The sequence below is a fragment of the Vitis riparia genome, chromosome 16, assembly GCF_004353265.1.
Source record: "Vitis riparia cultivar Riparia Gloire de Montpellier isolate 1030 chromosome 16, EGFV_Vit.rip_1.0, whole genome shotgun sequence".
NCBI classification, from domain to species: Eukaryota; Viridiplantae; Streptophyta; class Magnoliopsida; order Vitales; family Vitaceae; genus Vitis; species Vitis riparia.
The window spans coordinates 22,916,826-22,943,555 of NC_048446.1; the positions used below are offsets into that span (position 1 = coordinate 22,916,826).

Below are 26,730 nucleotides of genomic sequence, written 5' to 3' on the forward strand. Positions count from 1 at the left end.
GTAGGTTAGCCTTTTTGTTGACCTAAGGATGAACAAACCATTCTCTTATGAGTTCTTAGAATGGAAAACTTAGCAATGTGACTTTTACAATTGGAGATATTAGAGGACGGAAACTTCTGTCAGTCCCTCAGATCAGTCAACATGAATGTGAAATTTCTATCTACAAGTGAAGCTATACTGTAGGAGCTCTTCAATTCAATGTTATTATTACTTAGCATTGACAAGTTTTGAGTTAACTAATGTCAGTAGTCTTCTCTATTTTTTTTTTCCTTCCAATTTCACCCCATTCTCATCCTTTTTATATACTTTTAAAAATTACCGGGAGGTCATAGCTAGACTATGTGTTTGCATCCACAAATTTTCAAAAAAATTAAAGAGTAGAAATAGATGGAGTTCTGGAGAATAATGAGACGTGGACTTTCAGGAAGTTTCAGCAAGACATTTGAAGGGGAATGGATTTGTGAGAGAGTTTTAGGTAGTTGTCTTATAGTTAAAACTATGAAAGCTACTTTAAGTATCTTAAACTAATGAAAAAAGTGTGATAGACCCATGAAGGATGGGAAGGAGAGAAAAGTGGGTGTTTGTTTTCTTTTTAGTATAGATGATCTCTCACAAAAATAATAATACTAATAATAAAATAAAATAAAATTTAACACTAACACTTATATGAGAAGAGAGAACAAAGCATATCCCCATAAAATAATTGCAAAGGAAAAAAAAAGGTGATGAACAAGGAATTAAATGACATAAAAGTGAAAGAGCCAACAGTTTTCTCATAAAGGAAGCAACAGAGATAAAATGAAGGCACCTAATTCTCCAAAAATAAATAAAATAGATACTCCCCCACTATTTCTGGCACAAACTGAACACTATCTATAGGGTTTTTTCCACCAAAGAAAGTAAATTAATAAATTACAAAAGCCATGTCATCTAGAATATGCCATGGAAAGAAAACATAAAACGATTTTGTGCATAATAATCAACTAGAACTGAAAAATTTAGAACAATTCCTTGAGCATCAATTACCTGTAGTTTGGTTGTCAATCCTTTCTTCTCTTCTTCAAACTCTCTAATCTAGCTTTCATGAAAAAGAGAAAGCAAAGATTTGTTAAAACTAAATAGGAGTAACAGCAACAGGACTCTCTCAAATGACAAGAAAATAAGCAGACCTAGTTGTATACCTGTGCCCTTAATTTCCTAATCTGAGACTCTTGAGCAGCTTGCTTTTTTGAAAGCTCTTCACCTGAAGCAAGAGGCAAGCATCTTAAAAAATTATCAGCATATAAAAGAAGGGCCTCATTACCCTTTGGTCAATATCAACTCCTACATACATACATACATACATATATATATATTGATTTGAATTCAGGAAGTGATACAATAGATTGGGTAAAAGAAGGCAGCTTTGGCCCTTGGCTCGTAGTCATTTGTTAAGAGATGCCATAGATCTTGTGAAACACATGGTATGAATATTCAAAGAAGCTAAGAAAGAGGAGGATTTCTTAGCTGAAAGGGACACCACCACATTAAAAACACTCAGAAATCATTCTTCTTTCCTTGATAGATACCCTGTAGGTTTGGATATCTTTGTCCCTTTTGGGGGGTTGCCTTCAGGAGGCCTTTTAAGCATATTTTATCTTCTAGCGATTCACCTTCTTCCAACACTATTCCTTGTTCACGTGGTTTCTTATGAAAAACATATATAGAGAGTAAGCATTGATATGTGAACTGGCACAAGAAAAAAGTACAATAATTTCAGAAGTCCAATTTCCATACATAAACAAGTAAAAGATAGCCAAATCATTGAATAACACTAATCTGTCCTCAAGTCAGTTTTTTTAATTCAGAAATCTCCCACTAACCAAGGTTGTATTCTCTGCTTGGTAATACCAAGCAAAAGGGTGTGCAACCAACACACACAGGCAGTATCTGTAGAGCAACTGAAATGATGAAAATGAAAGAAGATAAGAAAGAGATGAGAGGCTCCCTAATCCAAAGCCAAGCCATCCACAAAATCTACCACGGAGAAATTAAAAAACCTCAAGGGAAACCTAGACCATTCCAAAAGGGACTTAAGAAAAAACTCCTCTCTTCTCTAAATGCTCCAAAACAGGAAAATGGGAGTCATCCTTGACACCTTCCTTTGCCACTTTCCTAGGCCATCCCCATGCCCACTCAGAGTTGAACCTTAACAAAATGTGGGACCATACCCACTGCATGCTAAATACAGCAAGCAAGAAATCCCATAGCACCTGAGCCTTATAACAATGAATAAGGATATGGTTTGTTGTCTCCTCCCTGCTTTGCAAAACGTGCACATATTTACCAGGGTTCATTGTCTTCACATGAGCTAATCAATGGCAAGGATCTTCCCCCAAGCAAGGTCCCAAGCAAAAAAAACAAATCCAACAAGGGACACAAGATTCTCATATCTCCTTGGAAAGCAACTGGTGTGTTCTCTCTGTGGAATGGAAGCAAGAATGAGACTTCACTGAGAACCTCCCATCTTTTGCTCCCCTCTATACCTGCCTATCCTTCATATTTCCCTGCAAAGACATTAAATGGATATTTGCCTCAAAAAGCTCCCACTTTCTGTATCTCCCAATCATGCACTGCCCTTTTGAAACAAGGAATCCCATGCTCTTGGTTGCCCCTCCCCCACCTAAACATCTCTTGCTCTTTCACTTCTATTAGAAGCAAAGCGAAAGAGGACAGGAAAGGCCTCTTTAAGGGGATTTCCCAATACAACAATCTAGCCAAAATCTCATCCTACAACCTACCAACAAGGATTGAGGTTCTAGGTTAGAACTCCATTTAATCCCATCTTACAGCTTTCCAAAGCCCTACATAAAGTGTCTCTCTCTCTAGAGCACCATCAGTCATCTATCTCACCATACTTACCCCCAATGCAATACAAAACATATAGTCATGATAAATCCCCTCCTTAACTTGAGGGCCAATCAAGAGAAAGTGGACTCAACCAAAATTGGGTTTGGGTTCATGTCCAAAATCTAGTATTTTAACTATCAAAAAATGATTGTTATAAGTTTCTTTTTTTATAGGCAAAGATCAAATACATTAATGTGTTTAACAAACGGGCACACAAAAGCATACATAGTACATACAAGGCATTAAAAGGCCAACCAAATGAAAGGATACAGAAAAAACAACTCCCTTGTCTTGCTTAGAGCTCAACCAATCATTACATTCCATCATGGACAACAAACAATCTGTTATTATTTGATTGTTTGATTCACTTTTTCAGTATTATCAAAGGCTCTCCCATTTCTCTCCTTCCATATAATCTAAAATAAACACAAAGGAGAAATTCTCCAAGAAGCATACGATTGCACATTCCATATGGTCTAAAAAGGGTACTCTTGATCAACATAAGTTTGCTCCTTTGATTTATATTGAGCTAGTAAGTCTCTTGTGGAATCTTTCCTCAACCAAGTCCCACATTGACAACAAATTACAAGGAGCATACAATTGCAAACCAAATAAGTGAAAGACAGCTTCCCCACTTTACAGATCAACTCACTTTTCTGAAGACTAATTCTAAGACCAGAAATTGTCTCAAAGCATGGAGAATTTACCTCACATTAACAACTGATCACATATCTTGTCAGAAAAAAATATGGGAATTATCAACCGAAAGAAAATGTGACATCTCGATCCTCCTCAACCCCTTCCACCCACGCCAAAGCCTTTTAAAAAACCATCATCTGAAGCCCTATGTAAAAAGTAATTTGGGGCCTTCATCACCAAAACAAAATTTGTCACTAAAATCCTCATTGCTTATCATAAAATTTAAAACTGCAAACCCTAATGACTCTTTCCTTGAAAATTGCCCATGCCAATGCCCAACTTACGTACAAGTCAAAACAAATATATAAATCTCCCTTTCTCCTCCCTCCCTCATCCATACTCCTTTTCCCTCTCTCTCTCTCAACCTCCCTTTTCTTCTCCCTCTCTCACCCCCTTGCCCTCACAATATTTTGACGAGTCCTCAAATATTTGACCTCCCCCATGCCTCACCCTCTTCTTAGTTTCATCTCATTATAGTAACAATGGTTGATCAGATGGGCAACCTGTCCACATGCCAACTGCACCAACACCATACCACCATGCATCTCATCAACCTTGTTGCAATTCCAGTTTACACCGACATCTTTGCTTCATCAAAGGATCTTTTTCATGCTTATTTATTACATTTGCACCTCATATGTAAAGTAACTCTAATAAAAATCGCATCCCCATCAAACGTTGATTATACTTTTTTTCTTTTTCTTTTTCTTCTTTTTTATCAAAAACAAACAATTTATTCATATGAATTTTTAAGCACAAGTAAAGGATGAAAAAACCTTCCAAAATGCGAAGGATGATAAAAAAGAAAGGAGAAACACATTTTATAAAACAAATTAATTAATATGGTATTATCTCATTCAGACAAACAAATGTTATATGCACTATAAAGAAGAAAATACAAAGAAAACAAAAAGGAGACGAAAAGATTGTGGGTTTTTTGGGTCTTTTTTGGCAACTCACCCTCAGCCATAACTTGGTTGATTATTTCATCTTTTTCTTTCAAAAGGGCAGCAGCATCACTTTTTCTGCTATGTTCTCTTCGTAGTGTATCCCTTTCCTTAGTAAGGGCATATACCTGAAACATACAGACCGGATGCATTTATACAAGACCAACAAGAATCCTAACAATTAAGCAAAGATAAATTTTGAGTTTTTTAATTAATATCTTATCAAGGCATATACATGAAACTATGCAACCTAAATTAGACAATACACCCCACATATGAGTAGATTCCTCTCATGTATAGAAATATGCAATATGATTCTTAAAAGGTGCACAATGTGCATACATGTGTGTATGTGTTTATAAACATATCTATATTTACAAGGATTAATTCAATTACAAAAAACAAAAACAAAAACAAAAACAAAAAACATTTATAGACTATACATACTATAATATGAACTTTTGGATGCCTTATGAGAGCCTCACTATTAAAGACTAAGTGATTTTCAGATTTGATGGTTAACATCCACAATGAAATAATATAAGAGAATCACAAGTGACATTTACATACATCAGTGCAAAAGAAGTTAGGTACATGGTTTGAAAAATCAGGAAATTTCGTGGATATTTCGGTGAAATATCATATATTGAAGGTGGCCAAAACAAAATCGGCCACCGATTATTAATCAAGCAAAAAATCGCCCAAAAATCGGGAAAATCAGCAAAATATCGCCAATATTTCAATGATTGGCCGATTTTTCTAGGGAAAATATCGAGCTTGGCAACACGCACGCATGGGGGAGGAAGGCACTCAAAAAATTGACAAAAAATCAGAGCTTTTTTGAAAGAAATCATTGATTTTTTAGTAATTTTAAAAAAAAAAAAAAACCCATTTTTTAAAATATTTATCCGTGTTTTTTTAATTATTTTTTCCAATTTATCTTCTATTTTAAATTTATATCACCCTTTTATTTTATATTATCCTTTTATTTTTAATTATTTTTCATATTTATCTCATTAATCTTATTTTAAAAAATTACTATCACTTTAATTTTTTTTATATTTATCCTTCTAATTTTATTTAATTTTAAATGTTTTTATTTTTAAATATTAAAAATATAATTTTATTCAAAAATTGCTAAATTATAAAAAAATTAATGAATTCTAATATTTTATAAATTAAAATTAATTTGATAAGATAAATTATTAATATAATTTTTAATCATTTTAATTATTGAAATAAATTAATGTTAATAGCAAAAAATTGTCACCACAAATTTGTAATAAAATTTTAGAAATTAAACCTCAAATAAAATATTTTATGTAAATAAATTTAATTTTTTATTTAAAATATAATAAAATATGTTTTAATAAAAGTATCTTTTAATTTTTAAAATAAATGAATATAAATATATTAAAAGAATTTAAGTTAATTTTTTCTTAAAAAATTTGATAAACATTATCTTTCATCATACCTGTAACGACCTGCTCTCAACCGTGTAAATATTGTCCACTTTGGACCCAAAGGAGCCCTCACGGCTTTAAAACGCGTTTATAGGGTTAAGAAGAGTCCATACTTATATAGCGTCAAGAACTTTCCCCTCTATTCGATGTGAGATATCACAAACACCCCCCCCCCCCCCCCCCATGCAGACACAACGTCCTCGTTGTGTCCCATGGGATTACGCGGTCAAACAAACAAACACCCCCTATGAGGCCAAACAAACCTCCACACCGAGGTTAGGAATTGGCGGGATTACGAGGCCAAACAAACAAACACCCCCTACGAGGCCAAACAAACCTCCACACCAAGGTTGGGGATTGGCTTTGATACCATTTGTAATGACCCACTCTCAACCGTGTAGATATTGTCCGCTTTGGACCCAAAAAGGTCCTCACGGCTTTAAAACGCGTCTACAGGGTTAAGAGGAGTTCATACTTATATAGCGTCAAGAACTTTCCACTCTATTCAATGTGGGATGTCACAATACATATATCAATTACACTTACAAAATAACTTTAATATGTGCATTCTTGCTTATTTTATCATTTTTTTGATGTTTTTCTAAACATTTTCATGAATTTTTAATAATTTTCGTCCCACTAATATTTTTATTAAAATATCCACCGATATTTTACTGATATTTTCTATATATCAATAAAATCCAAGTACCAATATATCTGTGTTTACTAATATTTTCATCCATGATTAGGTAATGCACCTTAAGCATGACCAATAATCATTAGTACAACCGTAAATTGATAAATCCAGAATATTAGCTAATTAATACCTAAAACAAACTGAAGCAAAAAGGGCAGAAAAACACCACCAGATATCATATCAATGTTTGAACCCTTGAAAATGGGATCAAAGTTCAACCTCATGGCCAGAGAATCCAATAGAACATGATTAAAAAAAATGCATAAAAAACCATACCTTCCTTTCAAGAGCTGCTACTCTTTGATGGTATTCCTCTCGCAGAGACTCAGTTTCTGCTTCATTGGATTTTCTCTGTTACACAATTCTCAGTAGTTAGAAAACAATCATATCACAGTACTAATGTATGTATTAGTAGTAAAAATGAGAGAGGGGGGCTAAGTGCTCCACATTAGTTAACAAAGCAAAGAAGTTTTTCTGAAGTGAAAGATATAACCAAGCACAGCAAGTTATGATTTCAACAGGTGCAAAGAAGAAGCTTGCCTTTATCGACCAAAGGATGGTTCCTATCAAAGCATCCTTCAATGTGCCCTAAGGGATTTAAGAGGGGAAGAGTGTGTGGGAAAGAAATGCAAGGATAATTTAGGACAAGTGGAAGACTTCAGAGACACTTTGGAATCTAATTTATTTCTATCCCTTTTTTTGGGCCTCTTGTACCACAGCCTTCAAGGTGCTCCTCTCAATATTGTTCAGCTCAATTGGTATGCAATGTGTAGATCAAAAGGGTATGAATAGCAATTAGATCACATCAATCAAGTGGTAGATAAATTTATTAAGTGAAAGATAATAGCCGAAGATATATAGACACCAAAACAATGAAAACGGATAAGAGTCAGTTATTATGAAGATATATATTAGTGCCATTAGCATATCTTACCAAACACAAACACAAACCCCAAAATGTTAAATAAATAAAAACCTTCAAAGCACCATTCTTACCTTCAAATCCTCATTTACAATTTTTAGCTGCTCATTTTCATTCATCAGCTTTGCAATTTCATCAGCTTTTGCCTGGAAAGTATCAAAATGACTGAATTTCAAGATACAAAGAAATCTGATAAACGAAACATGAATGTTGTAAAATAAAACCTCCTTGAAGTTCCCAAAGGAGACACATATATTGAAGGCAATAAGAACCAAAAGATACAAAATAATTGACAAGGTGGGGTAGGTGAGATCTAGAGTCCAAAAAAACATGGGATATCCATATGGAGAGGCTAACGGGTAGTCTATGTCTATGACCATTCCAAAACAGAACAAAAAAGGTTGAGATGGATGAAAGGATGAACCCATTTTCACAGGTTTTCAAGCACCCTTGCCAAATCAACATTCTCCATGGTCATAAGTATGTTTTGCATTAATTATATGCATGCAGAAGAAGAATATCATTTCAGTAGCATAGAACCTCATATTACTGCTATTTTTAACACTGAAAAACGTATTTGAGTAGCGTTATGGGAAAGGTACTCTCAGGATAAAAATACTAAGAGATTTATGAACTTATGTAGGTAATTCTTTTCTTGTACACAAAATGAGGACCTCCTTAGTGGTATGGACAGCTACAAGGTATGTAGGAGGAACTCAATGTGTATCATCTCCTCACTAATGATATTAATCTGTTACAGAAGCAACGAGAAGTACAAAATAGAAAGTTTATCTTCGGTCTAGGTGCAAAGTATATGCTAACAACTATATCCTCTCTGGTGAACAGTTACCTACTCAAGGTAGTGTCTCCTCTCACCTCCAGCATGTTAGTTTGGGTTCTTTTGTGGACCCTCTCCAATGGCAAACCAAGAAGCTGCAACATTTGTTATTTTGACTGGGTATGAGAGAGGTGGATCTACTAGCTCAAGTAAAGGCCAAGATTCAGGGGAAGTATGTGGTACAGGTCAAAGAGAGAGATATTTTGTGTATTATGGCATGACAAATCACATGTCAGCAGAATGTCGGGATAAGTTTGGTAAACCAACTGGGCAAAGTCAGGTGGTGTGTGACAAAGTGGAGAACCCTTTTGAGTCCACAGTTTCCTTCTCTGATAATGTTAATGCTCCTATCATGCTTACACAAAAAGAGTATAATCATCCTCTACAACCAGTGAGTCAGCCATTTGTTTCCACAGAAGCTGCTATTTAGGCTCACTCAGGAACTAGCTCTACTTTATATTCTTCTACCTCCCATTCATCCCCTTGAATTATAGATTCAGGAGCTTCTTCTCACGTGACTTGTAAGTCTTCCATTTTTTCTACCTTTTCTAATTTGTCCACACATTGACCTGCTATCGTTGCTGATGGTTCTAATCTCAAGTATTTGAAAAAGGAACTGTCTATCCTGTTCCTAACTTCTGATTGTCCTCTGAGTTTTCCATTATTGACTTTCCTATGAATCTTTTATTTCTAAGCACATTAATTAACTTTTGTAATTGTTCCATAACACTCTTCCCTTCCCATTGTATATTTCAGGATCTCTCAAAAGAAGATGATTGGGTGAAGGCATGAAGTGAATGGAGTTTATTACCTTATCACAGCAACTCATGCTCTAGTTATTTTTACATGCTTTTGTTTCTTCCAAACAGTAACACTTTCAATTGGTCATCCTTTACTCTAAATTCTTTGGCTTCTAGGACTCCCAATTATATCAAAGTTAAGGTATCAAGCTTGCAAGTTAGGCAAACATCACAAGTCTATTTTTCCTACTAGACTTATGTCAATTGCTTCCTTAGCAATTAGAACCGCAGCCAAAACTTGTCTCCCCCCAACCAAAGCTTTCTAAGAATTAGAAACAATTGACCCCACCGCCTTCTTCCACCTATTTGCCAAAACCATAGCAAATAACTTGTACAATCCACTCACCAAGCTTATAGACCTCAAATCTTTGAATTCCTCCACCCCTCCTTTCTTAGGGATCAACACAAAGAAAGTGGCGTTTAAGCTTCTTTCAAAAAATCTGAACTCATAGAACTCCCTAGAGAAGCTTATCACCTCAAGCTTCACAAACTACCAATAGTGCTAAAAAATACCATGATGAAACCCTCCCACCGTGGTGCTTTATCCCCACTCATTGAATTCAAGCTAATAGAATCTCCTCCTCCAAGAAAGGAACCTCCAAAGCCTTAACATCATCCCTACCCAAACTCTACCACAGCATCCCATTGATACTTGGTCTCCACTCACTTGATCTGGATAAGAGACTACGTTACCATTCACCTGTCCACCATTTACCGTAATCCTGGACAAAAAAGTCCTCCTTCCTTAGGCATTTGCCCTTTCATGATTAGTGTTTTCGTCCCCATCCTCAACCAAATTTCCCAAGATTTCTACCTTCACAATGCCTCTGCCCGATAAGGCCCACTAATCTCCTCCCTAGCCACCCTACTAGCTTCAACCTCTTCCATATTAAGCATGCCTTCCCTTTGTTCGGCATTCCAAAAGCCCACCTTTATCAAAGCTGCCTCCTTTTTAAAAGAGAGATTGTCAAACACCTCATGTTGCCACACCTTCAAATCTGCCTTCAAATCCTTCAACTTGGAGGGCAGAATAAAGCTATAAGACCCACTAAACTGGAGACCACCCACCAACTCCTTAGTAAGTCTTTAAAACCATCCACTTTTAACCACATATTTTTTAACCTCAAAGGAGTTTTGCCCCTTCTTATCCCACCTCCATCAAGAAAAATAGGTGAGTGATACAACACTGGCTTCAGCAAAACGCTTTGCAAAAGACCATTTAAGGTACTTAGCTGGTGCATCGCACCACATAGAGTTATAACTTCATTTTAGCTGCATAATGACATTGTTAATTCAACATCAGAGGCAGTTTCAATCAAGTTCCCAAAAGCCTTAAATGTCAAACTTCTTTGTTTCGTAGCAGTTTCAAGATTAAATTTAATTTGAGGAAGACTAGGATGAAACTCAAAATAGTTAGTTAAACTAGTTTCCTGATATCCAATTTAGGAACCAAGTGACTAGCCTTCCATGAGATAGTTGAAAAAATAATAATGTACCTGAGCTTGTCTTGCAGCCCCCTGGAGTGCAGTTTCCAGCATCTTCATCTCTAACTTCAACTTCTCAACTTCAACAGCAGAATCCACAGAGTCAGACACATTGGTTCCTGAGCCAAATGCTGATTCCTTAACGTCAGTGTTGTAATCATGGGCTTGCGGATCAACTGCTTTAGCAATTACATCATTTTCATGAGAAACCAACTCAGAAACTGTTTCTGAAGCCACATATGAAGGAAGTGTAGTAGGTAAGTGATCCTCAGAGAGTTCACCAGCACTTTCAGTTTCCTTAATAGTAGCAGAATGTGAAGCAGAGAGCTCAGTCCCAATCCCAGCCTGGCTATCAATTGATGCTTCGGTTTGAATGGGTAAAATTTTATCCACAATCTCATTCAGCCCTGTCTTCTGCTCACCTGTGCTCTCATGCAAATCAGCAACCTTATGGGATTCATCTGGTATAATTATGCTACCCTCAACTTGATCAATTTCATCGGCTTGGGAGTTGGCTTCCACAGAGTGTGAACTAGCTTCCTGTTGGATGTGGTTAGAGGAATCCATTGACTCGACACTCTCAACAGTGGATTCAGATGGAGCAGCCAACACCAATTGTGAATCAGACTCATTCTTTCTGGAGTCTGCAATTACAATATCTGTTCCCTCCTCCGAGATGCCTGGATGCACATGATCCTTTTCTATTTGGACTGGTTCTCTTCCTTCTTTGGCAGGTGCAGCTTCTTCAGCAGGAGAATGGGTGGACCCAACAGTCTCCACCTCTTGTTTTTCTCCAGCTGAAGACGGAAGCTGTGAAGATTCAGGTTGTTCTGAAGATTCAGGTTGTTCTGAAGATTCAGGTTGTTCTGAAGATTCAGGTCGTTCTGAAGATTCAGGTTGTTCTGAAGATTCAGGTTGTTCTGAAGATTCAGTAGTACCTTCTGAACCTTTTTGCCCCATAAATGCTATGGCTGAAGGCCATAATCCTGATGATACTGGCATTATAGACAGGAGACCGAAAATCAAGTCAATCCACAACCCTTTTCATATAAGCAATGGGATATCAAGAATACCACAATGAGAGCAAACACTAGCATACGAGTTCCAACTAATAAAGGATAACCAAAGAGAAGAAATGAAGAGGAAAAAATCTAAAACCAATTCCTCACCTTGAGAGAATCTCAAGATGAAAACGAAAAACTTTATAATATTAGTTTGATTGGATAGAATAACATTCCTGATTTCCAAGTCCTATTTTTTTTAATAAATCATTAAATGTCATACATTATTCAAGGAATCTAATAGGAACCTGACTAAATGTCATACACTTTTCAAGGAATCTAATAAACAACTCAGCAGGTATGATAAATACAATGCAGTCTATAATTGGTCTACCCAAAGAGTCCCATTGGATGGTGGCTCCTAATCCTTTTTTGATGTTGGTATAATATAATTTGCATCATGATTTTTATGTTTTTGAAAACATACTAAAAGTAACTAATTGCATATAGCCTAAACCCATGCATTGGGCAAACAGAAACTTTTGTCTCCCCGCCTTTCCTATGAGCAGTGACCACTCGTGACAACAATAAAATGTTAATGAGGACAAGCCAAAGCCTATAGTGAATGGCAAATCAAATTACATAGAGAAAACAATTTCCTTCAGGTAAGCCTGGTTGACTGTTGAGGCTTATGATTGATCTATAATTCCTAGCCCATCGTACTAATTAAGCTCCACCAAACAAATACATGCAACAGAACTAGGAACTTAGAACCAAGACCCAAAATGGAAACAACCTAATTGAACTACAATACATACTAAACATCCATACCTGAAAGTTTTGCAGTTAAATGAACTTTTTTTTTTTTTGATAGATAAAATCAAGATTGAATTGAATTAGAAGACTGGGGCCCCAAAAGGCGTCCCGAAGCATACAAGAAGTATACGGCAAAACGCCTAAAAGTAGAATACACAAAAAGAGAGGTGACAAAAAACACCACCCGCCCTCATCTAGAGCCCAACCAATCAAAAAAAATTGATTAAAGGAAGAAGCCCTATACAAAACTTAGTCCAAGACCAAAAAGTACAAACGAAGGAGTTTTTCAGCCTTTGTACCAACAGCTCCTTGTTATCAAAGGCAAGTCTATTCATTCCCTTCCAAACTGTAAAAAAAATACATAAAGGGGTTGCCTTCCAAGCCTTTTTGCGCTTCTTGCCCACAAAGGAGCTAGGCCAACCAAGAAGAGTCTCTCTAACCAACAAGGATAAGACCCAAGATACTCCAACAAGAGCAAAAAGCAACAGTCACAGCACCCTAGCTTTAATGAAGCGAAGTAGAATATGGTCAATGGTCTCTTCTTCAACATGGCAAAGAAAACATCTGTTTGCTAAATATCATCCCCTCCTAAGGCCTTTCCTCACGCTACTTCCCAAGCGAAAAAATCCGCCTTGGGAGGAGAACACAAACTCCAAAGGATACCCCTTGGAAATGGGACTGCTTCACCTAGCTCCAAAGCATCATAGAGAGACTTAACAGAAAACTTCCTGCTCTTTGACACTATCCAAAGCACCCTATCTTCCAAGTCATGGGACACCCTTTTCTCTTGGATTCCTGAAAGGAAACTCTCCACAATATCCACCTTCCAATCATTAAAAGGTCTAGAGAAACTCAGATTCCAACCATCATCCTCAATTTTGTAGTCCCATACATCCACCACCCACGCCTCTTTTGAAGTCATGAGAGCAAATAAAGAAGGGAAAGAAACACACAAAGTCTCGTCACCACACCACTTATCCTTCCAAAAACTCACCCTTCTACCATTACCCACATCAAAAGCAATCCTATTACTCAAGAGATTCCATTCTTTTCTTATAGCTTTCCAAAGGTCCACCCCATACTCCCCTCTCACTTCACAAGAGCTCCACCCCCTTCTTCTACACCATATTTCTCACTAATAACTTGTTTCCAAAGAGCCCCCCTTTTATCCGCAAAGTGTCAACACCATTTACAAAGAAGAGTCTTATTAAGCTAAGAGAGACATCTAACACCCAAACCACCCTTCCTCTTATCTGAGCAAACAATCTCCCACCATACTAAATGAGGCTTCTACACAAAAGCCCCCTGACCCCAGAGGAAGTCCCTCTAAATCTGCTCTAATCTCAATCTGATTGACCTTAGCATGTTCAACAAAAACATAAAATAAATAGGGGGTCAGTTTTTGGTACGTGAACCAGCCCATGTCATTCTATAGGAAACCTAAGTAATGTGAGCAGTCCAAGCCTTTGCAACCTAAGCAAAGGTATTGAAATTCTTAGACTTCACCTCTTAAATTAAGGATTTTTTTTCTTTTCCTTCTTTGAATAGCAGCACATTTTTAGAGATGCTGCCAAACTCAAGTCACCTGTTGAAAATTTAGCCGATCTTAATTTTAAGTTTTTGAAATAACCATTGACAGCCAAAGTTTTGATACACAAAAAGGATAAAGCTAATACATCAGCTTGCAATTCACTATGGAGAAATGAACAAAAGGGTTCCTTTTCCTTTTAATTTAATAAGCATTCTCAGTATCATAATAAAATTCAAATCAAATGCAAAAGCATGGAGTGAAATCAAACAATACCAATAGTACAAGATTACCTTCTCCACCTGGATCAGACTTTTCTTCAAATCCAAGAGCACTATCAAAATTCTTTTCAATATTCTTCACACTCTCGCTGAGCTTATTCACGGCCCCGGCCAGATCTGGAAAGCCTCCTAAAGAGACCTTCCCGCTAAACCATGCCATTCTCTATCCACAAACCAATACAATTTGATCCAGCACTCAGAACTCCCAGATCAAAAACCTTGAAAGCAAAACAAAATGTGACAATTCAGAATCACATATCATAATAATCCAAATCCAATTCAGAAAACAATCAATGATACAAACCAATATCAAATGCAAGATCAGCAACACAATTATATGAAACTCAAAAACAGATCTTACAAAAAAGACTTGAGGCTAATCCTCCCCTTAGTTGCTGCAAAAGAAGAAGAAAAACACAGAACAGAAAATCTTCAATTTCTCCTCCACATTTGATGATGAACATAAAAAAACACGCATAAAGCGGAAAGTGTAGATTAGGCAAGGCCAAGTGAAGGTTATTATTGGGGAAAAAACTTGCAAATCCTGTTGTCATTTATTTTCCTGCATTTTCTAGGCAACCAAACAGGTAAGAGAAAATTGACATATGAACCTTGGGAGAGGTCCAATTAGGAGAGGCAAATCAAATGCAAGAAAATCATGTGTTTTTCTTTTATTTTTTGGTAAGTTAAAATGTGATTTGTGAAATTGAAGTTTTAGATCAGAAAGAGATCAAATCAGAGCTTCAATTGGAATCCCTAGAGCCCAAAAAAGAAGGAAGATGAGCTCTTATTCTTCAAACCAAGCCCCAAGGCCACATCCAAAGCAGATGAGAGAGAGAGAGACAAGTCTGCTTCTCCACAAAGCTCAAAACCTGTTTGAGTTACAATATCAATAATTGCATTTTGGGAAAAATGGACCCATCTTGTTTCAAAAAGGTCCAGTAATTCAGCCCAACCCACTCCTATAAGAAATCTACACAATTATTAGTCTACATCTATATCTATTTATCCTTTTTCTGCATATTGATTTTGGAAGACACCTTAGTAAATTTTGTTATTCCTTTTTATATATAATAATAATGACAATAAATCTATTGTCTATAAATTTATTATCTCAACCTCAGCCAAAATGACTTCTTTATTGACCTAATCCTTCAAGTCTCAATAAATACCATGAAGATGACATCTTAATATGCATCCATGCATAAAAGCACCTTCCCATGAGTTTTAATAATACCTTCCTATGGGATGAGAAAGGCAATATATATGGTGGTAAACCAGAGAGGTTTGTCAGCATGAAAAAATGTGTTTATATCATTCTAATGAAAGAAGAGCACCAGTTACAATATAAACAAAATGAAGTGTTTGTCTTAGCTAAATTGAGATTAATAAAGATATTAACCCTACATTCAGATAGCACCTTAAAATACAATAGCATCTTCCCCCCCCCTTTTTTTTTTGGATAGGCAAACAAGGATATACATTATAAATTTAGAGAAGAATTCACCTGGAGAGGGTGCAACAAGGCACACACATTGTATACAATTAGCGTCAAAAACAGGCAAGCAAAAAAGAACAAAGTATACAAAAAACAACTTCCCTTTTCTTACTTCAAACTCAACCAACCTACAATTACACTCTAAGCCAATCCAAAACAATGCAATCAAATCTATGCAACTCAATTACAATTAATCTATACCATCTAAATAATTCAAATGTGTTTGTGCACTTTTCTTTCACCTAAAATGCTCCCATCATATCAATTATATTTGTTCAAATTCACATATTAAATCTATATATTAAAACTATCAAATATATTCATTATGTCATTTATTTCTTTATATAAAAACTATAAAGAGTATATATCATATCATATCATATCCTATAACATGACGTACTTTCACCCATATCCTAGATCTTGTAACCATCATAGTAAATTCATTATTCCATTATTAATTTGTTATAATGGTAATATTAGTTTTAATTTTTTATTATTTGACTACAACATTTGCTTCAACCATTCACTTCAAAAATAATAATAACTCATTTGAGAACACACAAAGCCACATCAATTAGCAGACCTAAAAATAGGATATTGCATAACTCAACCTGGAAAAAAAATCAAAATAAATTCATTACTTCATTACATTTACTTAATCATTGATTGAAACGCTCATATTCAATTCATTTTTTAATTATTTCTTCATTATTTACAATTTTCATTACCTTTTATTATTCATTTGTAGTAAAGGTAATATTAAATTTATGTTTTAATTAATCTTTTATTATTTGACAGTAATACTTCTATTGAGCTATTGCCTAGAAAAAAAAAACCAATGACTCACTTGAAAATACACAAAGTCGACATCAATTACAAACCTAAAAAAGGGGTATTGTACAGCCAGACAAAGAAAAAAATTCAAATTACATTTGTTATTTCAGTATCATTATTTATTCATTGACAGTAACATTCATACTGAATTCATTTTTTAACAAGTTCTTTATTATTTACAATTTTCATAACCTCTAGAAAAATCAAGACGAGACAACAAAACTTGCTCTCTTTCTTCTTATGATTATGATACTATCAGGCACAAATGATGAGAAATGGGAAGAAAGGGGCAAAAGGAAGAATATTATTTCTGAAATTGAGAGAATACAATGGCAAAGTACCCTTCTAAATGTACCATTTAGCTTAAATATCAGAAACAGAGTAATTGCTCCATAAATGCATTAATTACTAAAATTACTCCTATAATAAAGGTCAGTCAACCATTGCTAAGCAGTTCTGAATCATCTCTCGTAAATCTTCTTCCTTCATTTTTATAGCTAGGGTATGCTCCCTCCCTCTTAAAAGAACCTTGTTCTCAAAGTGTGAAATGAGGAAAGCGGCTAATGTGCTTTTCTGAACCTTCCCACATGGCATCTTCAAGGAAAGAATTAGACTGATGAACAAGACCTTAGGTTTTGGCATGGTTCCCATGTTTACTGATATGATACATTGATCTAAAATTTCAACTAGTTCAAACAACACAAGGGAGAGTGTTAGAGTGCATGATATATATTATAGGCCCAAATCTAAAAGCTTAAGCTTTTAGAAAAATTGGTTGTTCAACAGCAACTACTTCAGATATTAAAGGGGGATATATCAAATCCAACACAAGACTCGATTCCACCAAATCTAATTCAAGTTTGCAAAATAATAATAAATAAATGGAAATACAATGTTCAAGTGGATATGAATCCATCTAAATCCATCACACATGCAGTATAAGCATTCAATGTTAAATTACCCCAGTTCAGTGCTGTGTATGAATCTGAAACTCCATACGAATCTGAAATTTCAGTTAGCAACCACTTCCAAGATCCATACAGCTACAAGTTTTGGAGTGCACATATAGCAGACTCCAGCGGCAAATCAAAAGCAAGAGTTCCCACAACAGGTACACTGTAAAGTGTCAAAAACAGAGAAAGATAAAAATCTCCTGATATACACACCCACACAAGCCAATATGCAAACAAAACTAGAACTACAACTCACAACAGATCTATTAATCAAGGATTAGAATTATAAAATGGAATATGATCCAAAAATATATAGACACATAACACATGCATACATGAATGCAATCATATACACATTGTGCTAAATCCATGTTCATGTCTATGTCTATTCTGGACCAAAGATACTCTTAGCAGAAAAACTTTAGTCATCTATATAAAATAATAAAATGGTACAGTAATGTTCCAGAAATTTGATACCGCATAACAATTTGATATCCAGAATTTCCAATAATACATATATATCCCAATTTTTCCAATCCATATTTGAATGCAATTCTATCCAACATAATCTCAGCACAACCACCTCATCCAAATCTATAGATAATCATAAAATACTTCAGCAATGAAGGCATATTTAACACACAATTCAAAACATTTCTGGAACAAATCAGAATCAGTTTGCCAAATATTCAAATAAAAACAAATGAGAACACAAACTTGCACCAGAATCAAAATGTGAAGATCACAAAAGAAAAGCATTGAAACAAATTAATTCATAATCTTAAATTTTTTAATCAAAACTCCGAATCAAAAAAAAATTATTTCTTTTAACTTTTAAAATTTTTAGATCCAGAAAATCCAAAGATCTCGTTTCAATTGTTGCTCTACTTGTCTCTTTCCCAGATTCCAAAATCCAGTTCCCAATCTCACCATCATTCATTGGACAATTTTTTGCTTCAAAATCTAGTTCTCACCATCCAATGAAATTCTCTATCTACATATAATATGAAGACCGCAAGATCTCTATCTCATCAACAATCCATACAGATCCAGATATAAATACAGCAAAGTTCACAAAAGAACTCCAAGAAATCAAAATTAAACATTCATCACTAATTAAAAGACAAACAATCATTTCTGAGGGGGGAAAAAAAAAAGAATTCAAAACTTCCAGCAATTGCATTCCCAAGTTATGAAGCACTCAGAATGTAATCCAACCCTCTCTTTCCTCACCAAGAGAATGAAGAAAAATAAAAGAAAACCACATTTCCAATCCTACGTTACCTCCCCAACTTTCTTTGCTGCCAAAAATCCAAAACAGACAAAAACAATAGAAAAAAAATATATCAGATCAATTACGCCAAAGAGTCATACAATTTTTAGGTAAAGTGCCATTTTCTGTATTCTCGAGCCCTGGGTGAAAAATCTACGATTCAAAATTTTCTTTCATTTTCTCAGCATTCAAAAGATTATATCCAACCTAAAGAATTTTCTCGGAATACAAACAATTGTATATATCCTAAATTGGATTGATTGAATTGGGAACAGAGATCGGATCAGTACCTGAACGTAGAGATCGATGAAACGCAGCGTTTGGAGAGGAAATGATTTGTAGGTGGAAGATCGGCATAAGGCGATCTACATCGTGAGTTTGGCATCACCGCATCAGTCAGATGACAATGGGCTGAGTCTGGGCCAGCCCGAGGCCCAATTTCTGAACCATTGGGCTGTAAGTGGGCTAAGGATCAAATCTTGTTACGCGGATAATTTCGTCCGAGTGATCCAAGTTTCACAAATTTGATAAATAATTTAATTTTTTAAAATTAGATAACTTATATTCATTATTATATTAAAATTTTAATTAATTAATTAAATATACCTGAAAAGGATCTAGATTGATATTCTATCAAATTTATACATTTTATTTAAGGATACCTTAATTTCATTCTTTTTATATAGAAATTAATCACGTTTTTTAATGTTGTTTTTTATAAATATCAAAACTTGATAATCCATTTGAAAGGGAATTTGAGCAAAATACATAAATAAATAAAAATAAAAATAACAATTTTTTTTAATAAAAATTATTGTAAGTAATTGAGCATTTTTTTTTCTTTTTGGGTTTGCCCTATTGAATAATTTTGATTTTGATATCTATATATATTTTAATATTTTTAATGAAAAAGTTTTCTTTAGAAATTATTTAAAGAATTCATTTATTAAGAGTGAGTTTAGAAGTGATTTTAAAAAATATTTTTAACATTTCTAACACTTGAATAATAAAAAATTTCAAATGTTAGAAAGATTAAAAACGTTTTTTAAGATCACTAGCAAACGAACTCTTAAGAGTATGTTTGACAGTAATTTTAAAAAACACTTCTAGTCTTTTTAACACTGAAATGATAAAATTTTTCAAGTGTTAAAAAGATTAGAAATGCTTCCTAAAATCACTATCAAACAAGCTCCAAACGTTTCTACAAAAACATTTTTAGTATACCCACTAAATGCATCTCAAACATGTTCCACCAAAATAAAACAAAAATGTCAAAACAAACCAGCACCAAAACAAAGAGACAGCATTAATTGAACTAGTTCCAAAAAGGAAGAACTACCCAGTTTCAAACATGATTACAATTTTCTGTTCTTTTCTTCCCCTTCTTTTTTCCCCCAGTATATATCACTAAAATATCACTCTAAGCTAGCCAACCAAACCAATCTTCTCTCGGCAGACATTGCCATGAACATCTCCCTCCAGTCTACATCCTTAAACATCTTGATTGCCTTTATGTAGGTACTCCCATCCACACCTTCAATTGATTCTAGACACCTCACACAGTTGGTAATGGAGAAGGCATTACATTGTGAGGATTCCTCGAATCTGCTCAGGGTTGGTGTCTTTGCCTTTGAAGCCTCTGCCCACTCCTTCAGAGCTTCACCCATCTCTAATGTCCTGAACTCCCTCTTCCCTTGAATATGGCTTGTTGGTGTAGGAGATCGTTCTCTCCGACGGCGTGAACTTGGTGAGGAATAGTCCTTTTCATCGCTACTGTCACTTGGGAATGCGGACGGAGTAGCGTTGGTTGATGCATCTTCTAGTTCCAATTTTTCTTCATTACCAGAGGGATACTGAGCCAATGGGAACACAACTTTGCATTGTGCTGGATCACCAAATATGATCCCGAGCTCATTAAACATAGGACATCCTTTTTTTCGGAATCTCTTTGCACTTTTGTTCACCTACATTAAGAATTAGACAGCTAGATTATTAGGTATAGGTTTGAAATACACTCATTGAATCCAAAATTTAAAGACCAGGGGTTCACCTTAATGTATGAATCCCATACAGCTTCATTTGCAATGATGGTATTCAGCACAGGATCCCAACTAAATCCAGATTCTCTCAAAAGTCTACTAAAATCATGGTACCGGGTCCTCAGTTGATTAAACTTATTTCTAAATTGAGAGTTGTTGTACCTCTTGTTAGTTTTCTCACGAAATTCTTGCTCTATGCTTTTCCAACCTTTCCTTGAAAATGTTGTAGCGGATCTATTTCCTCTCTGAACCTCTTTAACCATCAACTGAATAAAAATTTTCTCCTCCAAGGCTGTCCAAGTAGCAGGATCAGGCTCAAATTCAACATTATCTCCTCCACTCCGTTTGAAGGCCATCTACTTGAATACACATATTCACATGTGAGCAATATAACTACAGAAGAAAGTTACCAACCCACAAAGAAAAAAAAAGGAGAGGAAAAAGAAATCCTATCACTTTAGTAATGACACACAATAACTCAACTTTATCAAGACCATTCATGACTGAGTTCTAAAAATGCTACATTTACTCTTCGAAAAATGACAAAGAAGGCAAAATGTTATTGGGTGTGAAATTCATAGCCATATTCATATCTTATCAGTTTTCAAGTAATTACAAAATTATAACAAAGTCAACATTAGTGTTCAAGGATTCAAAATATATGATCAACACACTAATCTCTGGCATGCATGACCAGTATGAAACTGGGACCAGTACTCTACAATTGACAAAAAAATTGAATGACCCAGTATGGCCAGCCAACTTCACCTGGTTTTGACAAGCCACGGACTGAAGAAGAAAAAGAACAAGAAAGTAAGAAAAAATGGTTTGAATTATATGCATAAAGCACTCTGGATGCAGAAAAGGCATTTGTAGAAAGTTATTTTTGTTTCTTTTATATTGAAAGTTAAAGAATAACTGGAGAAGGATTAGCTATGGTAAGGAGGGGTGGCAACAATATATAAAGATGGGCAGACAAGAAGATCAATGAAAACCCTTGCTCTGCAGAGGTAAGGCATTTTTCCTTAATTTTCTTTTTGCTATTATCTTCAAGGGTTTCAAAATAATCTTTTCCCAAAGCAAAAGAAAATGCATTAAATGGTTTCGAAAGATTTTCCTTTTGAACAGTGAATTTGTTTCTCCCCCAAACACAGCATTATGAAGAATCCTAGTAGAGGTTACATCAGTACAGGTGAGGATCTCAAACTTTAATGTAAACACATTACACTACAAGTTTCACCTTTATGTATGAATCATATCCCACAGAGAATCACCAAACTTTTGCCTCTTGCTTCAGGAATTGGACTCAGATTTAATTTTCTTGTTTCACTGTTCTAATTGGTCTATACTGATAAATGATTTTAAATCCTTTTAGGCCCTTATTTCAACATCAATAATTCTTCAAAATCTTATAAAAAATAAATAAATAATTTTCCAATTGGCATGGACGAGTCCTATGCTTCCCTCCACTATAACTATCCAAGTGTGTGCAATAGCAATACAAGTCCCACTTAAAATGTGTTAGTGACTGACAAGTAATTTATGCGTGTGTGAGTATGTATACATACATACATACATATATACATATATATATATATGTGTGTGTGTGTGTGTGTGTAACCATCAAAACATGCACTAAGGTGGCATTTGTTTTTTTGGCTTAACTCTAAATAGAACTTATATTTAACTTAATACTAAATAATGCTTAATATTATTAAGTATTAAGTTGTTGTTTTTTTAATATTTTATTTCTATTAAGCATTAAATTGTTTGTTTTTTTATATACTAAATATCAATATCTTAATATTTTAATGTATTAAAAAAATAAAATTTAGCATATTTTTAAAAAATTCAAAATAATAAAATTGTTATAATAAATAATTTAACATTATCATCCTTATAAAAAATAATTAATATATTTATTTTTTATATAATTAAAATAAAAGATTTAATCTTAATAATCTGAAAAATAATAACTTGATAAAACCTAAATCAAATTATTTTTAAATGTCTTTTTATATTAAGCATTATTCTAGTAATTTCACTCCCACTTTCCTCCTCTTTATCTTCCTTCTGGCCTTCCGTCGAAGAGCAGATTAGGGTTTCGATTAGTCGTAATCCACCATTTCGAAATTAGGGTTTTGTTTTCTCTCTTCTCCGTGAGGTTGGGGTCTAGGATTTCTTTGTCGTCAATGGCGGGGGTGGAGGAGGCATTTGGGGTTTGCATCAACGACGAGCTCCGGGCGGTTATGGCGAAACTGCAGAGCGACAAGGACAAGGAGGTCGTCGGGTTGGTTTGCAAGAGATGGCTACATTTGTAGAGCACCAAGCGGAAGAAGTTGTGCGTCAGGGCAGGGCCTCTCATGCTTCGCAAGATGGCTGCGAGGTTCTCGCAATTGGTTGAGTTGGACCTGTCGCAGTCTGTTTCCCGATCCTTTTACCCCGACGTCACGGACTCCGATCTCAAGGTTATTGCAGATGGGTTCGTTTGTTTGTGCGTGCTTGGCTTTCAACATTGTAGAGGATAGGCTAGGGTTTGTCGGGCGTCGGGTTGATTTGGGGGGGTTTAATGCTTTTTCTATTTAGTCAAAAATTTTAAAATTTCAATAATAAGTCATCAAAAACTAGAAAAACAAACAACCTAAATTCTGAAAGCAAATTGCTTGCAGCAAAAAGCCAATTATACAAACGCCACCTAAATCTTACTTGTTATTGATTTCTAGTTTCCTAGATGCCTATATATCATCCTCGGTGATCAATAAAATTCATCTGCAATTTTTACTATAGTATCCTAGATAACTTTGTTAAGTTTCAACCATTCAAGATAATTAAAGTGTTGTTTCTAATTATGTATTTTTTTCACATATTTTAATGGCCAAGATTCTTGGGTCCAGGAATATTTAACTACTAAGCATTGAGCCCCATTTGTTGCCCAAAATAAAGATGGCTACATCTCAAAAGAATGCTACCAGCTTCACATAATGAGGTTGATCTATTAATCAGTATTCAGTTATGCAACTCATAAAGCAACAAAAAAGAAGAAGACAATCTCAATCTGTATTGTTGAAGGGGGAATGGGTCAGATAATCTACCTGTTTTCAAAAAATAAAATAAAATAAAATACAACACATCTTATAATGAAAAGGTGTACAAGAATTGTTTAGCAAATTCTAGAATATAATTGATACTGAGGCCAGTAATCGAAACTCACAGGAAGTTGACTGTGGTCTTGAGCAGATGGTTTGATGCATTATAAGAATCTTTATAATTTGTATTACTATATCCAATTTTCATTGCCGGTGAACCCATCAGAAACCTCAAGTTTCAACCAAAATTCAGTCATCTGAAGGAGACATTAGCCTTGGGACAAGAGATGACAAGAAAACCATGTGAAACAGCTATACTTAAAACATGTGATGTAAAGAATTAAGAGTATCGTCTAACTCCCAAATGTAACAGTGGCATGCTCATTTGACCTTTACTTCCTATATGTTGTTATATACAGCTAGAAACCTGTTTTGAAAGTTTGTGTTCATTTATTAACTTTTTGTTATTTAAAGCATTATCTAGTAAACAAGGACTATCCTAAGACCACTTAGTCCAGCAATGCAATGAGGAGCTATTGAACCTAAGTATGGGCTACTTCATGATTATGTCGAACATATTTCAAATGAAAATAAACTTCCTACATTGAAGGTTGGGCCATTTCTTCACTATGTGAGATGGAAAGTTAGTAAATCCCTTTGAGAGGATTACATAATTTTAGGTAGGAATTTGACAAGAGAGTCGAATTTTGAGGGCTTCTACAAGTGACAAGGGGTCAGGCTGGAAACATGGATGCCCTAGGTTCAATTCCAACAAGGGGAAAAATGCTACCTATCAAAATAGAGGAAAGCAAAAGAAAAAAGAAAAAGAGTAAGACAAGACTTAGAATAAATATTAATGCTATGATTGGTTTTAGGAAAGTACTAAGGGAAGAAAAAAAATGGTAAGGAAAATGGCCTTCTTATGTTTGGTTTTACTTTGGAAAAAAAAAAAAAAAAAATATATATATATATATATATATACACTTAAAATTAGTTGGAAACTTATGTATTTTCAAATTATTTAATTTTTATATAGAAGAGTTAAATGTCTGTTTGGATATGCTTCCTATTTTCTATTTTTAAAATTAGAAAACAGTAGTAACTTTAAATAAGATACAAGAACTCTTAGAAACTTACATCGAAAGACTAACAATTTTAAAAACTATACAGAAAAATTAAGATATCAAAAACTTTTTTCTACCTTAAATTTTAAAATTTTCTAAAAATGATTTTTAAAGACATCAATTAAATATATATTTTTTGTATAAGATGTTCTACTTTTATATATAGGTTTCTAATTTTCAAAATAAAAACAAAAAGCATATCCAAACATACACTAAATAAGTGAAATGAATTTAAACTAGTATATAAAATAATTTATTCACTTTAAATCTATTTTTTCTATTTTTCTTCATTTTTTTTTCCTTATGCTTTTCCTCTCTATTTCCTTTCTCTCACATTTTCCATCAAATGTTTCCGAAACAAAACATAGCCTAAGTGAAAAGGAAATCATCGACTTTACGCCCAAGGCAAACACATTGCAAATGAACTCTATAGGGAATATACTCCAAAACACAATGTCTAGACAACTGGCCCTGATTCTAGATTGTTAACAATGTCAACTCAAAATCTAGTTCCTCTCCATAACTCCATAAAGAAAACTACCCACCTAATGTTTTGGAATCAATTCTGATACAATGCAGCCAATTAATGAACACCAAAAGAAAACAGGTCAAAAATTGGGTTTAATTAAAACAACCTCAATTTGAAAAATCCACAACTCAAAAATTACGACTTCTTAACTTAAATTCTATCCAAACACTTACATTGATGAGTTCAAATAATAGAAGCGCTCGCAACAAACCGCTCTATGCAGAGATATGCACAAAACAAATTTTCAAACAAAACAAATGCAATTTCAGAGACAACAGCATTTTAAATCAAAACCCATGTCTGAAACAGATGGTGGAAACAATACAACTAAGTTAAGATGAAGACAACACATTCAAGATTAGGGTTCTTGCAGCAATCAAATTGTAGCAAAGATATAGAGAAATTGAAAACAAAAATTCGAATTCAGAGTTAGGGGTTTTAGAGATAGAGAGAAAAACCTGGTTAATGAATGGAGAGGAAACCCTAGAGGATCATTTGACGAGGTATTCCGTAGAGGGGAGAAACGATCGCCGGAAGGAGGGGTTCGGAGTGTTTCTGTTTTTGCTTTTTCTCCCTTTTTTTGCTTCCGAAAGCGACTTTTTTGTTTTTTCTGTTTTCTGAGAGTAGTGTAAACCGACGTCGTTTTGAGTTTTAGAAATAGCACGGAGGCTGCAGCCATGCTAAACGACACCGTTGGAAATTCAATTCTTCCATTTCAACTCACCACGTTCGTCGTCGCTGAAACGACGTCGTTCTTCTCATCATTTCGTGTTGTGCAACAATCCCGCTAAATCATTCGAAATATTTTGGAGGCTTCTACTTTAAAAACCTAGAAATGATAAACGTCTTCGGATAATTTATTTTCTTTTATTTTGAAAAAAAAAATTATAAAATTAATTTTAAAATATGATTAACTCATTATTAATAGAAGGTTAATAGTAAAATCAAAAGTGAGTTACAAAAATGATAAATTATCATAACTTGAAAAGGGAATAGAGCAAATTGAGAAGAAATCGATACAAAATAAGC

At 34.6% G+C, this 26,730-nt stretch overlaps 2 protein-coding genes across 10 annotated transcripts in view; both read right to left on the reverse strand.

Moving 5' to 3' along the window:
- Positions 1-19,305, reverse strand: part of LOC117932880 (golgin candidate 5) — a 29,672-nt gene extending 10,367 nt beyond the window's left edge. For 3 of the 7 annotated variants that reach the window (XR_004654254.1, XM_034854182.1, XM_034854187.1), the window contains exons 1-9: positions 19,214-19,305; positions 17,659-17,813; positions 14,378-14,583; positions 10,752-11,734; positions 7,692-7,763; positions 6,972-7,046; positions 4,549-4,663; positions 1,182-1,243; positions 1,027-1,074 (exon numbers count right to left, since the gene is read on the reverse strand). Coding sequence is in view for 6 of the 7 variants with exons in the window: in XM_034854182.1 (XP_034710073.1) it covers positions 1,027-1,074; positions 1,182-1,243; positions 4,549-4,663; positions 6,972-7,046; positions 7,692-7,763; positions 10,752-11,734; positions 14,378-14,525 (1,503 nt within the window). In the remaining variant the exon portion in view is untranslated. Of the gene's footprint in view, positions 1-1,026; positions 1,075-1,181; positions 1,244-4,548; positions 4,664-6,971; positions 7,047-7,691; positions 7,764-10,751; positions 11,735-14,377; positions 14,584-14,669; positions 14,761-17,658; positions 17,814-18,934; positions 18,952-19,024; positions 19,120-19,213 lie in introns of those variants that run through there. The other 4 variants (XM_034854185.1, XM_034854186.1, XM_034854183.1 and 1 more) reach the window with 4 other exon arrangements.
- An 897-nt stretch (positions 19,306-20,202) lies between these two features.
- LOC117932882 (L10-interacting MYB domain-containing protein-like) lies at positions 20,203-26,294 on the reverse strand. 3 transcript variants are annotated; one of them, XM_034854189.1, is made up of 3 exons: positions 26,160-26,294; positions 20,974-21,321; positions 20,203-20,887 (listed from the first exon to the last, which is right to left on the reverse strand). In XM_034854189.1, exons 2-3 carry the CDS (start codon positions 21,316-21,318, stop codon positions 20,339-20,341), a joined length of 894 nt encoding a protein of 297 aa, XP_034710080.1. In that variant the 5' UTR covers positions 21,319-21,321; positions 26,160-26,294; the 3' UTR covers positions 20,203-20,338. The 3 variants fall into 3 exon arrangements, with proteins under 3 accessions (XP_034710080.1, XP_034710079.1, XP_034710081.1); XM_034854188.1 differs by having other exon boundaries at positions 20,974-21,318; positions 26,160-26,293; XM_034854190.1 differs by lacking the exon at positions 26,160-26,294 and adding an exon at positions 24,174-24,900.
- Between the last annotated feature and the right edge of the window lie 436 nt (positions 26,295-26,730).